The sequence below is a fragment of the Cloeon dipterum genome, chromosome 3 (assembly GCF_949628265.1).
Source record: "Cloeon dipterum chromosome 3, ieCloDipt1.1, whole genome shotgun sequence".
Taxonomy (NCBI): Eukaryota; Metazoa; Arthropoda; class Insecta; order Ephemeroptera; family Baetidae; genus Cloeon; species Cloeon dipterum.
Genome location: NC_088788.1, coordinates 13,124,773 through 13,140,037, shown reverse-complemented (window position 1 = coordinate 13,140,037; position 15,265 = coordinate 13,124,773). Strand labels below are relative to the sequence as shown.

The following is a 15,265-nucleotide window of genomic DNA, read 5'->3' as shown; positions in this document are numbered from 1 at the left end:
GTTATGGTGCACATTAGCTTGGTCTTGTGATGCATTGCACGCGCGCCGAATGGAGAAAAAAATCATCTCCAAATACCGGCTGACTGGCTCTCTCGCAAAAGAGAGGTGAAAGATTTTGATCAGAGCACTGTACGCATCGATCGTCTCGTTGCGGATTGCGCGTTCGAGTGGAAAATTAAAATCCTAGCTGTTCAGCAGAAACGACGGTGAGCTTCAGCCTCTATTAGCCGCCAATTAATTTCATCGCTTATGGCAATTTTTAATTGCTCGCCGCACCGCATTTTGCCTGGAAATATAAAGCGCGGAGCGAGATGCTATCTGGAGTAATTCTCCAATTATGGATGACACACGAAACCTCCACTTTAATTATGAAAGGTGCACTTTTCGCTCAGAAAAGATTGGTATTTTTTTTATAATTGGTCCTAAAAAGAAGCTGCGATTGAAATTGAGTCATTATAAATGTGTAGGATATGCAATAGTGCGGTCCTCTTTCACTGTAGGCCAGCGTTTTGCTGACTTGAAGGTGATTAGTTAAAAAATTCTGACATATTTCCCACGGATTTAAAAATAAACGTGTTGTGTATCTATTTGTAAGTTAAATGCTTTTAGTATCTTAACTTCTTGAATGTAGGAAAACACGTATTTACTGAATATATTTAAAAAAAAATGACTTAAGATCGAAATAATTAGAATTGGGAGAGTTGGTTAAATCACCGTAGATAGTTGCCATTAATTACAATTAATCTTTTGACAGGTCGCACTCCTTTTGGAAAATATTTTTTAGCCTGCAAAGTCTCTCAAGTTGGATTGCCTAAGTCGAATTTTAAAAACATAAATAAAATACTCTTGGTTAAGGTATCCTGAATCGTACAATTGGTCTTAAATGTCAATTGTGCCCAACCCTTTACCATTTTGATTGCCTGGATTTATCGAAACGTCATTGTGGTCATTATCAGCTTCTTGAAAGCTCTAACCATGCGTACATCGTTTTTTGCACATCACCGCCAAATTGGCTGTTTTTTTCTTGGTCTGTGTATTGGCCCTTTTCCCACAGATATTTCTACTAAATTCGACGCACATTTTTATTCTAGAGCGTCAGGTGTGCAAACTTTCCCCACTTTGTAGTAATCTCGTCGCCAATAATTTCAGTGGCACCTGTTTTCCGGCGAGCAGGTCGTTTTTCACGTCCCCCTTAGCCACATTAGCATTAATAATTTTTTCGTTTGGGTCCTCGCACATGCATACTGAGCCAGGGGAAATTCACTGTCTCCTTGTTTATTCGCCATTAATATTTTTATGCTGCGCGCGGAAAGAATCCCAACATGCTGGTCGCCTTTAAATTACGGCGCTGGTCGGCAGATGCTTTATTGGAAGTAAAAGTTTTTGGCAGCTGCTTTCGTTTCCTCTGACGGCCAGTGGAAGAGAAAGAGAATATGTGTATTATAACGCGTGCGCGAGTGAGGAAGATGCCTCTGCTCGTCTATTAAAGCGAACGTGAAAGAGAAAACGGACGGATAACCGCGGGGCAAAATAAATTATTGGCAAAAAAGGGAATGGAAAGCTAGTCTCGTGTGCGGTGTATGATAAGCCCTGCATGTTTTTTATAAATTCGGATCAAACGCTGAAAATTGGTGGCCAGACTGCCATCGTTAGTGGCCATATTCGGCTTGATTTTCGCAAATTGATTGTTTTCTTCCCATGCAAACTGTTCCCTTCTAATAAACGACCAGCGCTTAAGCCACATTTGCGGGGTTCCAGGAAAGGCGATTCTGTCACGGAAAGAATTCACTGCCTTTGTCTTGTGGAAACTGCCAAGTGCAAAAAGCACGTTAGAAGTAGCTGCAACAAAACAACTTTTTGCCGTGTAAAGGAAATAAAATGTATGCCAGTAGCGAGCTCGAGGAGGACCTTTTCTCTGCGCGTCTCCGCACAAAACGAGATCAGCAGTGCAGCGACGATCGGCTCGACTGAATTAATGAAGGATTAGAGTACGTCTTCCTGTTATACTGCAATGGTTGTTTGCGCGAAAGTCTGAAGAATGAAGTGAACACACATTTTTATGCAAATAGCCGAGGATGTTCTTTTGCAATGCATGTACGTACATCGGTCTGCGCTCGATATATAACTGAAATGGGCAGTGATCTGCCGTGGAGAATTTACTCTCCTGCTCCTCTGCTGAGAATGGACGTATGTAAAAGCGCTTCACGTGCATAAATTATTATAATCGCGCATTCAACATAACAGTACGCGCTGTTGAATTATGCGCCGACTTGGCACACTATAACCACGCCTCTTCATTGATTGGGTTTTATTAAACAGTAGGTGCGGCAATGACTAATTATTTATCTAGAAAAGTGGCATCGTTTTCAATTGAATTATACGATGCGCTTGTTGGCAGAGCCTCGTCCTGATTTGAAGTGAAAAAATGAGTCAGCCAGAATTAGCATTTTGCAAACCCACGGCTTGGAAAAATTAAATATTCCCCGCTGTCTAAGAAAGAGGACTTGACACAACTGAGTTGCTTGTTGAAAGGCGTGCCCAAAGCTCACCTTCTTCCTTTATAATGAAATATTATTAAATATTTACTTTAATTTTTGTTAAAATTTGCAATATTTTGATCCAACACTTATTTGATGAACTGTCCATCTTGTCGCACTTCATGTCGCAATGAGCATGCAATAATGTTTGCAAGAGCCTTTATTTTATATAATTTGAGTTGATGGGCCTTGCATATCGCCTGACATTTAATTATTAAGCAATGGTGAATGCTAATTGAATTGTAGTGTGCTGAATGGGTTATTTTCATTGTGTGTCTATAATAACGCCAATGCTGCTTTGGTGTTGGCACATTCGCTCATCGTAGTGGAACCTCTTTTACACGCTCGATGAGCGCTAAACTCATTTAAGCTGGCAAAAGTAAACAGGTGTGTGTTGTGCGTCATGTGACTTTTTGTGTACACTGCTTTGAAAAGGAGAATGTCTCGACTAGAAATATTAGGCAATATACCTGATTTTTGCGTCTTCGCACGAGTAAACCCATTTTCAACATTTGCGTATCAAAATAGTTGTAATAGAAAGCGAAATCCTGTCGTGAATATAGTGCGAATCTGCGAGGTGTGTTTGTTTCTACGACGCACGCTGTGTGTGCATTATTTTTTGAAACGACTCCTGGTGACTCACGCATTTGCATTCTGAGAACAAATGCATAGAATCCGCTGTTGTCGTCAAAAGATGTTTATACTAGCCACATCAGCAGAATTCTTTTTTTTTAATGTCCCCGAGATTGGACTGAAAAGATTTCACTAGAAAATTTCTCGCAGTCGTGAGTTTGAAAAGAACCAAAGAAGTGTTCATCCACAGAGGAAACATAATCAGCCGCTTTTGTTTCGGCGCCGAGCCTACTTTGACGACGCATTCATTATTTTCGTAAATTCAAAAGAGCTGAGCGTACGAATGTGCATCACAAAGCGACCATTCCTACGTAAATGCGCCTCTTTGTGCATCCCAGGGACGAATTTGGAACACGCAGCGATAAAATTTCACATTGTAAACTTGGTTTTTTGGCCAAGTGCATTGTTTCACGCGCGGTGGAGGATTGGTAACCTGGTTTCTGTTTTCACATGGAACACACACCCAACTCCCGCCGAAAAGCTAATTTATATTTGTTAAATAGGCGAAAAAGCGATTTAGACGCGCATGGTGCTGCCGGTCGGTGCTCTAGTTCTGTGGGAACACGCGTGTAAAAGGGATTTCCTCTTTGGCTCTTTTTTACCGCTTTGGTGCCACCTGCATTGTTGAAAACTGCTACCTTGTAATTTGCCGGAGAAACCTTAATGTCATATTCTGCATCGGAAGGCAAATGATAAATTGCTTCTGCTCATTCGAATTCCGACCACTTTCATTTGCAATCTTTGTTGAATTAATGAGAGCCGGCTGTGCATGAAATAGTGGGAAGTCAACCAAAAGCCCAATTCCACTTTGGCGGCCTTTTTGAACAGCAGCTGAGGAATGACGAAAGCTCAATTTTTAATAATAACCTTTAAATTTTATTATCCACCCTTATAATAGCAATTTGGGAGAGTTTTCAGGGATCGGAATTGAAGTTGAATAGGATCACACTATAAGTAAGTCAGCAAAAATAAATACTATATTATTAAATACGAATTTTATTCGAATTATTCACCACAAATAACACCAGAAATACACCGAAATGTACATTGAAGCTCACGATATTAGTAATATTAAGAAGATAGGTTACTACAAATCCCATCCCTGCTAATGCGTTGAAATGGAACGGAACGACTGTAGAGTCAATTTTATCTATCTGGAAGAAGTTGAGACGCAGAGCAGACTCCTCTCGTGTGGCTTCCTTGATCTTTTTTGTCGGACGAACAGTAGGGCAAACAGCTGCCTAGCTGCGTGGAAAGCCATTAACAACAGCAACGCGTGAATGGAGATCAACCCTTGCCCCCTGCTGCTGGCCAGAAAGAGAGCGGGCCATGATAAAATATAAATCAGAAGCAGGTAGAAGGAATCCTCCTGCGACGCCGAAATCATTTTTTACTATCCAGCAGCGTCGACTTAACACGGCTTATTACACGCACTCCTTAGCTGCGGCTCAAGCTATATACATTTACCTACCAAACCAACACTAAAATACGCTTCTGTGCTGGACTTCTTGTCCGTCACGGAGTTTGGGGTGCGTTAATTAATACGGATTTATCGGGCTTCCTCATCAGCATCTACGAGTGGCCCCAGCTAATCAGATCAGACAGGTTCTGATTCAATAAGCACAAGGATTTTGTTACTTTGTAGAATTTTAGTTTGAAACGGTTTCGTGCGGTTTGGATATTTGCAAGGCAATGGAAATTTTTGTAACTAGCAAAAACTACCATTCCTTGAGAAGCGTTATGTTCTGCCTTCTAATGACAAAGGCGACTGACAAGTGTAAAGATAAATAATTTGTCAATGTTTCTTAAATGGACCGGAAAGAATAGAAGACCGGAGGGTGCCTAAAAATCGTTCGTCAAACGTAAAAAAGCGTCGTTTCCTATTTGCTTTCAAAGTATTTTTTGCTGTCTAAACTACCCCAACTGCTGGCCGATTTCACATATAAGTGAGCTGCACAATATGTGCGTCGACTTTAGATAAACACATAAAAAGCTGCATCTATTCATATACGATTTCGAACGCACACAAAACCAAAACACAAAAGCGCGAGCAGTCGGTGGCACAGCGAGCAAGCGAGCGGGCCCCGGGATGCTTCCAGCAGCGCCCGCTTTGGAGAGGCGGCGAACGAAAGCGAGCGAGCGAGGCGGCGTGGTAGGCAAATGGTGTGGCAGGGACCAGCGCAACAACAGGTTTGCAGGCATCCGTCCGTCAGTGGCCAAGCAGCCGGCTGAGGATACACAGCGGTGCAGTGTGGGTGCCCCTCTCGTTCGTTTCGATAATTCTCTCCGGTTTTCGCATTGCGTGTGCCACGGTTAAAACAAATTCTGTGCCAAAAATAGTGAAAAACAGTGCGGCCGCGGCAGCAATCGCGCCCCCCGACTTTCGGCCCCCGTTCGTCGAGCCACCAGCGGCCATGTGCCAATGTTTACGTGCTGTGTGCTAGCCGGGAGACTTGAACGCTCGCCACCATGTTCGGCAACCTGGTGCAAAAACTGCAGACACTCAGTCCGATCAGCTCGCCCGTGCAGAGTCCGGTGAGCTCGCCGAAGGCCCGCCGCAAATTTGGCGGGCCGCGCTGGCGCCGACAGCAGGCCCGCGAAGAGTTCCGCGAGGTGCAGTCTGAGCCCGAGTACGACGAGACGCCGCCGTCGTCCAAGGCCAGGAAGGACAAGTCCAAGAAGCGGTCCAACCACATCTCCATCGGCCCGCCCACCCTGGTCAGCTCGTCAAGGGACATTTCGCACTACACCCTCCACGCCCACCAGAACGGCAACCAACCCCCGGTGGTCGTGTACGGCAGCCCCTACGGAGTCACGCCTCCCCGCCAGCAGCACCCGCAGCCCTTGGGCCTGCCCAAAGTGCAGCAGCAGAACATTTACCAAGCTGTCAGGGTTCACCCTGTGCAGCAGAGGGCCCCGCCAAAGCACCTGCCTCAGCAGCCGCAGCAACAGTACAAGCCGCAGCCGCCGCCGCAGCAGAAGCAAAATGCGCCAGGCTTTGCGCCCCTGCACGGTTCAAAGTCTCTTGGCAGACTGGATGGAATGAAAGAGGTCAGAGATTTTATCGATCGTTTGAATCTTTTTTGTGTTACAATTTATACCCGAATTTCGGACTGTTGGAAATCAATTCTAGTTTGCTTGAATAACTTAGGAAAAAATAAATAATGGAATATCAACCTGGATCTTTGAAACGAGATGTTCTCAATGACGGAATTTTATTTTACAACTTAAATTATAAAGAAAATTTTTGTTTGGAGGACTAAGCATTGTTTTTCTTGGTTAGATCAAAAGTATATAGTGTAGAATTCACTGCTAAATCTTTCCCCCGGATCCGGGCAATTACAAATTCATAAAACTCTTGATTTTTTTCAAAACAAACTTCGATTACTTGTTAAAATTAACCTCATATTAAAATATAAAAAATCAATAATGCTCCTTTCTCTATTAATTTAAACTCTTCAACAACTTATTTTTATTTACAAATTGATTAGAACGCATATCGACACACCGTTGAATTCTGACAAATAAATTGCCGACGCGAACCATGGAAATCGGCTTGAATGCGCAGTCTAATCAAGAGCTACCAAGCGAGCACCAGAATCAATCCAACGAATAAAAGCTAAATGTAGGTTAAAAAGCGCACTCCCGCGAGTAATTTGAATTGCAAAAGAATGCGCCGCTAACGAGTTCCCGAACACACACGACTCTAGGAAAAGTGACGAGTTGCGCAATTCACAGGCAAATTGATTTGTTACCGAATAAAGCAGAGCACAGCTCACTCCGTGGCGGGCGTGAGATTAATGAGGTGCGTTTGTTGCCGCTCACATCAGACACCAATAATAATTGCCAATCTGCTCGAGCGAGAATTAACTCAGGTGCCAAATAAATTGTACGAGCTGAAAGCAGTTGTACATTTGTTTTTGATATTATTTCGAAAGATCAGTCTGGAATGCTGCGTTCATTCGATTTGCTCCAGGGCCGCTAAAAGGTGGAGAGGTAGCTCGGCTCAAAAACGACCAACCGGCTAGCAACTTGGCGAGCAAAAAATTGCTCCTGCGGTATTTAATTTTATGGAAATCCAGCCATCCGAGGTGATCGCCGAGTTGCATATCCATCGATGTTTTTGCCCTTTATGCAATCAAATCAATCAATCAAGCGTCGCCTTTGTGTGCATGTATATCGTGTTTCCAAAAGATTGTGCTCGGAGGCAAATTATGGGCACTCAAACACACTAGTGTTTTGTATACCTTGGGCCTCTTTTGTGCGTCTTTTTTAAAAGAAGAACCGCGGATAGAACAATCTTTTGATTTTGGACAATGGCCTTGTGAGGGACGACGAGACGACGAATATTGTATGTATATTAGATTAGACTGTCACATTGTCCTCCTACTCAGTGTTTTAAAAAATAAAAGAATATATGCTGTGGTTTTACACAATGCCCTGCGGTTACTTCAGTGGAGTCCCAGCTGTTGTTTTCCTGTCGTAATTTTTGAACAACTTGTTTTTCAAACTAAACCAAGCAATTAGAAAAAAATAGTGTTTGGGATTGAATATTTGTTTTCACATGACAAATTTTATATTGAAAGCACTTTTTCATATTTCACAATACTTAGATTTTTCGAAATTTCCCTACTGAGTGAGCTAGACGTATTAAGCTTCAGTATCGACGATTCCCTATCTTATAAACGATTTTTTTTTAATAAAAATACTGAGAGGTATAGAGAAAGTGGGGTGCAGGGAAAGGAGCCCGCCCCTTAAGTAGGACTGAATGTGCACATATCCATTCAATAAGCAATTTCAATTTCAAACATTTATAGAATCCTAGAAATGCAAGCGAGGAGACCAAATAGCCGCTGCGAAACATTTACAGGCCAAAATGACACACATTTCATTCGGAGCAATTAGGAGCAACAATTTTACGGCGCGTATTCCAGCGTTTTCACGCCAAAAGGGCCTTTCTTGCCGTCCACAACAATTGATTCGAAGCCGCGGCGCAGGTATACGAGAGCGAGACTGTGTCATTCATCCGCGGGGCAGCAGCCAAGCCAGCACATATACACAAACACTTGACTCGTTCCTCGTATGTGCAAATGGCGATATTAAGGTCACGCATGCTCGTCAAGTACCTGTTGCTCGGCGCGCGGCTTTTTACTTCGCGGTGCAAATCGCGCGTATCTGGCATGGCATCCATGCATCTACTCTGTGCGAGAGTCGTGTACGTGTGTTTTGCATCGGCGAAAAGTATGTGAGGGACACTGCGTGAAAAGCAGTGTGATATTTCTGCTGTAATTCCAGCACCGAGGCTCACCTACTTGTATGCTAATTTGTGCAATCGCCGGTGCACGTCGCTTGACAATGAAAGCGGTCTGCCCGTTGATTCGAGCTCGCATGTACAAACAGGTGCCGAACGATACGATAAAATTGTCTAAAAAGTGCAAGGCCGTCTGCACTTTCACCGACTTTGGTCATTTGAATTTGTAAATGGGTATGTTTTTGAAGGCTCGTAGACGGTTTTATGTTATTTTCTGAGGACACCTCGTGGTTTCAATATATGTTTGGAAAGCGAGGCTATTTCGTGAGGTAATTCTGTTTTTTTATAGTTTTTAGAGCGACAATTATTTTCCTAATCATCAGACCATAAAACCGATATAAAATTTAATCATTTTTATTTTTAATTTTGACTTGATAACACAGAAAAAATAAATTTATTCACCATATTCTTGACAGGCGAGGACGTAGAACGAAGATAACGTGCCATGTCTACAATATACACTTCAAAAGACAGAAAAAATAAAATTATTTGCTTGAGTCGATTTTTCCTCACGGCGGTGCAAAAACAGGAAGACAAAGCTCCAGCGCGTTTCCTTTTTTATCTCTGGCGTCGGTGATTATATTTGACAAAGGGCAAAAACGAGAACGAAGTCTCCCACGGCGCGTCATGAGTATCTCATCATAACCGAGAGTGAAAAACAATTTCCCTCGCTATGCCCGCACGGCAATAAATGTGTATTGAACTCTTACATAAAAATTTCCCGGCAGACGTGACGTGATTATGCCGGGCACCGAGAGTGGTTTTTCGTCTAATCCCGACGATATCACAGCGAGAAACGCGCCTGTTCAAATAATGATATACGTGGAAAGCGTTTATCGCATTCCTATATGAGTTTTAATGCCCGGCAGTGTCTATATGGATGCACTCCTCTATTATCATCATCGACCCAACCAAGCAACCACCTTTTCCCTCCATTTTATACCAAATTTGATGTCTCGAATTATTTATTGGCCTCTCTGCTCCCCGAGAGGAAAAAATATCGCGCGTCGAGGCCCATTTGCGCAGTTTATAACATAACGCAAGCAGGCACCTGCTGGCCTCTTTGAGATCCACCCGAAAATAGGGAATGTTTTATGGAGCGGCGACCTGTGGGCCGCGTGACAGATCATATTTCAAAGGGAATTTGCACAAAATCAGGGAGCCCACGAGGATTTATGGCGCATCACTGTTCAACTGCTGCAGCTTCAGGTTACACACTGTTGCTCAAACCAAGTTAGCAATTTTGTTTACTCTATACGAGCTCGACGAGAAACTGATACTTTGCAATAAACAATGTTTTTTTGAGGGATGCATTATGTTAATGTTTGTTGCGAAACCTTTCACCTTGACCCCTCGTGGAGCAGTGCATAGAGTTCAATAATCGGAATTTCCATATGAATAATTTCCTTTGTGTATGAAGGAATGAAGGAAATAAATAAGCAGTTTGCTTGTCGATTGATTGATGCCATAAAAATAAACATATTATAGAATTATAGTGGCATGCGAATTCCTGTTTTCATGGACGAATGAGTTTTGTTCTCCAGCAACTTGGGAATTTCTAGGAAGGAAGTATTTAAAATTTATCAACTCAATAAATCTCTTGGCAACCAAATTGATGATTTTTTTTGTTTCCGAAAGTTTTATTTATTTTAATCACAAGGTGCTGCAAAAACCACTGACAAACAACCAACAGCTTCATTTTGAAAGCTTACACCCAGCACACACAATTTTCCGCTGAATGAGCCACGAGCCCTCATTCCTCAGCACTAAATCAGCCTGTATCGCGAGCCAGAAAATGACAAAGACGAGCTAAAAAGCACTTGCTTTTGGAGCGCAGCACTTTTGTGCAAACCCGTTGGCAAAACTGCTGGCCGGCTCAATTGAATCAAATTACCGGCGGATCTAATTTCCCGGCGCCGTAATTAGCATTTAATCAAACGCGGCGGGAGCGTAATGCGGATAATTGTTCGGCGCAGAAACCAGAATGGCGTCCTCACTGCGGCTACACGCGAAGCGACGCCTTTCCATCCGATCCGAAATCTCTCTCCTTTGATGGGATAGATTGTTCAAACAACACAGCATTATTTGTTAATGTCTTGATTGAATTGTGAGTGCGTCGATTTCGGACTGCCGCTGATGTAGCAATATCACGCGGAATGTGTGTACGAAGAAATGCGAGAAGAAAAAAGAACCGTTTGCCTCTGCCAATGGCTCGCAGATGAGATGAGGAGCTCCTTGCGGTCGCTACCTCTTGGGTCACGGCTTCAAACCTTCTCGCAACAGGCTGGCCGGCCGGCTGGCGTATTTTTATACGCGGATAAACGCCATCAGTTGGAAATACCTCCGATGAGTTTTACCAACAGCCAAAGATGATGATGATGATGATGATCGCCCCGACCGCCGCAATAAACTGCTGTCAAGGCCACGTGCTCACCTGCTGCTTTATCAATCTAAATAGGGGAGGGAACTGTGACGTTCGAATCTAGAGGGTGGATTTGATCAAAAGTTTCGGGTGCAAACAGCTTTTATGATATTTTGCTGCTACGTGAAATAAATGAGAGAATTGATCAAATATTTGACTGAACAAAATGTTGGACATGAAAAGAAACGCAAGAGAAAACTGCTTTAAAATTATTTTTTACGCAAGAACTAGAATAAATAAAATTAAATAGATTATTTTTATCCTCATGTCACTTGCGCTGCAGTTAGAAAGATAAAAACACGCTTAAAAAATAATTAATTAATGATTCTGTTTATCTTTAAGTGAAGCGATGGCTGAAAATCAACTCAAAGAGCTTACGACGTAAAAAACTATATTTGTTGCTTTGAGAAATAAACACACCAGGTTTGGCTTGTAACTTTGTAACGTCAAAAAAGCTGGGAATTCTGCATTTGTGGTGAGCATGCCTGTTATCTACAGCGAGTTCAATGACAAATCTAGAAACTTGGGCGTCGCTCTCTCGCACGCCCGAGAACAAAAGAATCTTGTTTCTCGTGTTTCTGTCTCCGGCGAGCAACCCTCTTATTAGCATGGTTTATTATTTTTGTCACCTCTCAGCCTGCGTGCACTTCTCCTTTTTAATACTCTCCGTGCGAGATAAGGCGAATGGGAGCCGCGAGGAATTTTTCTCTCTAGCCGCGTGTTAATTGCTTTCCCCGAATAAATTGAAGGGCTTACATAGTTTTGGTTAATGAGATGGTGTGCTGGTAATGATATAAAAAGGTGTGTTCTATTTTCCTGGCGGCGCGCGGCGGCCAAACACTCTCTAACGCATTATATTTTATGTATATCGCATAGCTAACAAAAGCACGCGTGACTTTCTCTTTTTAAATTTCGTGGTCCAGCAGCTGCAAGAGCGAATCGTCCGCTTCATAAGGCATAAATCTCATTCGGATGCACTTAATTTGATATTGGAGGTCTATATATAGAGATAGAGCGTTGCACAGACACACAGCTGAAGATTGACCAATTAAATTTAATTAAACCGACGGCGGAAAAGAAATAAATATACGGACTGCTGCCGGGCCGCGCGCGCATCTCGTTATTTTCAATTCAGTCGGGTCAAAGAACCCGTATTATATCTCAGGGTGAAATTGGTGAGTTATCTAACTGTGCACTCGCACAAGCAAGCACAATTTGCTGGTAAAATTCCCATATCCGCACGAGGAAACGGCAGTGTGTTCAGCAATTTGAGTGCAATTGGCGTCCGACTGGCCGAAGCGGCGCGATTCTCACACGCGAAATGAAGCAATTTTTGGTCAAAACAACCTGCAGAGTGCGGTTTAGCGAACCAGAGCCAGTCAGCCAGCGGTGCTGTATGTCATTTCGGGGCCAAAAAACTGCCCGGCGCACATACGGTAAGTTCATATAGCAGCTTTTTGCCTTTCGCAGGTATGTGTGGTCCACTTCTTGATCATATTATGAGAGAGTTCAGACGTGAGCCGCAAACCAAAGGTATTTTCTCCCGTGACCGCTGCTGCTGCTGCTGCTTTTAGGCACGCAAATGAAATTGTGCGAGAGAGAGACAACAATTGGAAAAGTTGCCGAAGAGAAAATTCCCTTCTCTCTCTCTCTCTCCTTCGATAAGTGTTGCTCCAAAATCGTGCACTGCATAAGTAATCGGGTAGAAATTTATGCCGGCCAAGTACTGTAATTGGCAGCGGGTTGGGAAAAAATCCTACTACATATTAGATCGACTGCCTGGCTAGGAAAATAAATTTCAGCCGTTGCCAATTAAATGGAATCAAGAGCCAAGTACACAAATAAAAGAAACAGTGTTTTGAACTTTCGTATGAGAGTCGTTCAAGGCGATACAATAAACAGTAATAATCGCTTTGTCTAAATTTCATGAAATATGTTTAAAGAGCTTTTTAATAGTCGTTTAAAACGTTTCAAATAATGAATCGTTTTACCGAACGAGTGGATGATAAGTTGGTATTATTTATTTGTTCATGATTCAAGCTAAATTATCACCGGTCACTAGTCTTCAAATTATATCTGGGCACACTCGAAAATTTCAAAGCTATATTATACGTGCTCAGTAATAACATGCAAGATATTTAATTTCACGTGCGATAGAGAGGAATAAAAGAACCTTCATATCGTTCCAGGCGATAAAAATTAACGGCAATCGTATGAAGGATGCGTGGAATTACTGTCGAATTAAAGAATGCTTATACGCTTTTTCAAATGCTCATTGTCTTTATTATGCCTATGATTAATGGCCGCGGCGGAGGCATGGTGTTTGTATGGCGCAAAGGTCAAATGTTGCACTCTTATGGTACGATGTCATCTTCGTCTCGCGCGCGCAACATGACAAATGTCGAAGAAAACGTGCCCAACGGATAAATACACAAGGGTAATAAAGCTGCGAACACGGCGTCGCATGCTCGAGATGGCAGAGTGATATTGGGTTGCGGCGGCTGCTTCGGTGACACCGCGTGGCTGAGGCTGAGGGACAGCGGCAGCGGTAGAATGTGGTCTCGTGTGCTGAGCGATGACGGATATTTTTCAGATCATTCCTCTCGCCGACTTCTGTGCGCCTAACAATGCATTAACCTCTTTACACACGCGGACGCACGTATTTGTGTATACGATGGCCTATCAAGGTGATCTGGCAGGTGACAATTATTTGTAAACGGCGATACACCGAGTTTGAGACAATGACACACGCTGTTAGACAAATGTATTCGAGCGAGGCGTGCTGTGAAAACTCAATACTCGCCTGATTTGCATACGCGGCCGGAGTGATAGTTTAACATATTGGATTGTTCGCATGATTGCAGTGCTGTGTCGCCTTGAGAATTCAAAGAGTCTTTTGTGATTTGAGTAGAAATCACAGGAATTGTGTTAAGGCCCTGGAATATAAGATTTTAATTTTAATCCAGCTATGCCTAATATGCAATGACCAACTCGTGCACGCAAACTGGTCAGATAAAAGCCCACCTGGTTGAATTTAAAATATCTTCTCACGGGCTCATCATCATGCCAGACTATAAAATCGGCCAATTAACCTTGGAAGAATAGGCGCTAACTTTTTGGTCGTTAGCAATCAATTTGACCCGCGCAATGAAATTTGCATGCTTTAATTGGCTCATGCGAGTGGCATTACACGCAAATTACAGTTTAATTAACAGGGGGACGTGAGTGGGCTCACTCACCACCGAGATCCACAATCTCGCAGCAGGAGCCACTTTAGTACAATCGTAATTTACGCCTTGTAAATGAACGAGTGAGCGAATTTTTCACCTGAAATCCAGAGGCGGGCCTCTCGACTGACTCTGTGCGACAGTCGAGTGAGTTAGTTAGTTGCTTAGTTTTCGAAGCCGGCTGCTGGTTTTTTACGCCGAAATAATGTTGATCCGAAGGACGCCAACTATGAGGTAGCAAGGCCTCGTTGGCTGCTGGGACACACGGAGCAGCCAATGCGCCCATGGCTATAGGCTAGTGCACCGTTCGATCAGTCAGCGTGAGCGAGCAGTCGGCCGCGGCGCGAAGCACCGGCGTCTACCCTTTGCCCAGACCCAAAAGCGTTTCAATTAATTGATAAAACATTCATGCAACGCCCATTTCCTGCATCTATCTCTGTCGCAGCATCCGAATGCCAGGAATCGCGCAAGTTGATTAATGTCGGGGCCCGTGCACAGCGTTTTATGGCGCCTTTTTTAATTGACCTATATTGCTGGCCGTCGTTTAATTACCTCTCGGCGGCGCTTGGTGTTTAGGGATTAAATCATTAGGTGAAGTTTTTACGGCTGAACGAGTGTTTGCGGCTATAAAGTAGTGCAGAATTTTGGCTGCGAATTGGACTCATTTTGGAGAGGAGCAGATTCAATGGTCAATTTTGTTAAAAAGAAATATATTCACCAAAGCTAGGCAAAGAATTAAAATACATGGAGAAGAACATAGAGAAAAGTAAAAATGATATAAAGATGATAATTTTTGTATTTAAATTTAAATGATAATTTCTCAATAATTTTATCATTTAATGCAGCTCATATAACCAAAAACAAAATCTGGCAAAGACTTACAAAATTTAAGTTTTAGTCTGATAGCAAAATAAACCTAATAATATTAGGTTGCCTAATATATTATGTAAATTTTTAGGAATTTTTAAAAAAGACCCAAACATTCCTATAAATTTATCCTCTCCTTAATATAGTTGTGTAAGCTCAGCAAGGATGAGCCATGAATAAAAATGAAGCTCTGCCTGTGTGACTTATCTCAGGCCATTACTCACAGCAGATGTCCTCTCGTGACGCGAAATAAGAAACAGATCAAAAT

General features: G+C 42.8%; 1 protein-coding gene across 2 annotated transcripts in view; it reads left to right on the top strand.

The window, feature by feature from the left end:
- LOC135940030 (rho GTPase-activating protein 20-like) overlaps positions 1–15,265 on the top strand; it is a 185,486-nt gene that overhangs the window by 64,762 nt on the left and 105,459 nt on the right. Inside the window, exon 1 of one of the 2 annotated variants that reach the window (XM_065484672.1) lies at positions 5,374–6,221. The exons of the other annotated variant lie outside the window; for it this stretch is intronic. Within the exon in view, the coding sequence (XP_065340744.1) occupies positions 5,640–6,221 (582 nt within the window). The 5' untranslated portion in view covers positions 5,374–5,639. Of the gene's footprint in view, positions 1–5,373; positions 6,222–15,265 lie in introns of those variants that run through there. 2 annotated transcript variants of the gene reach the window in all.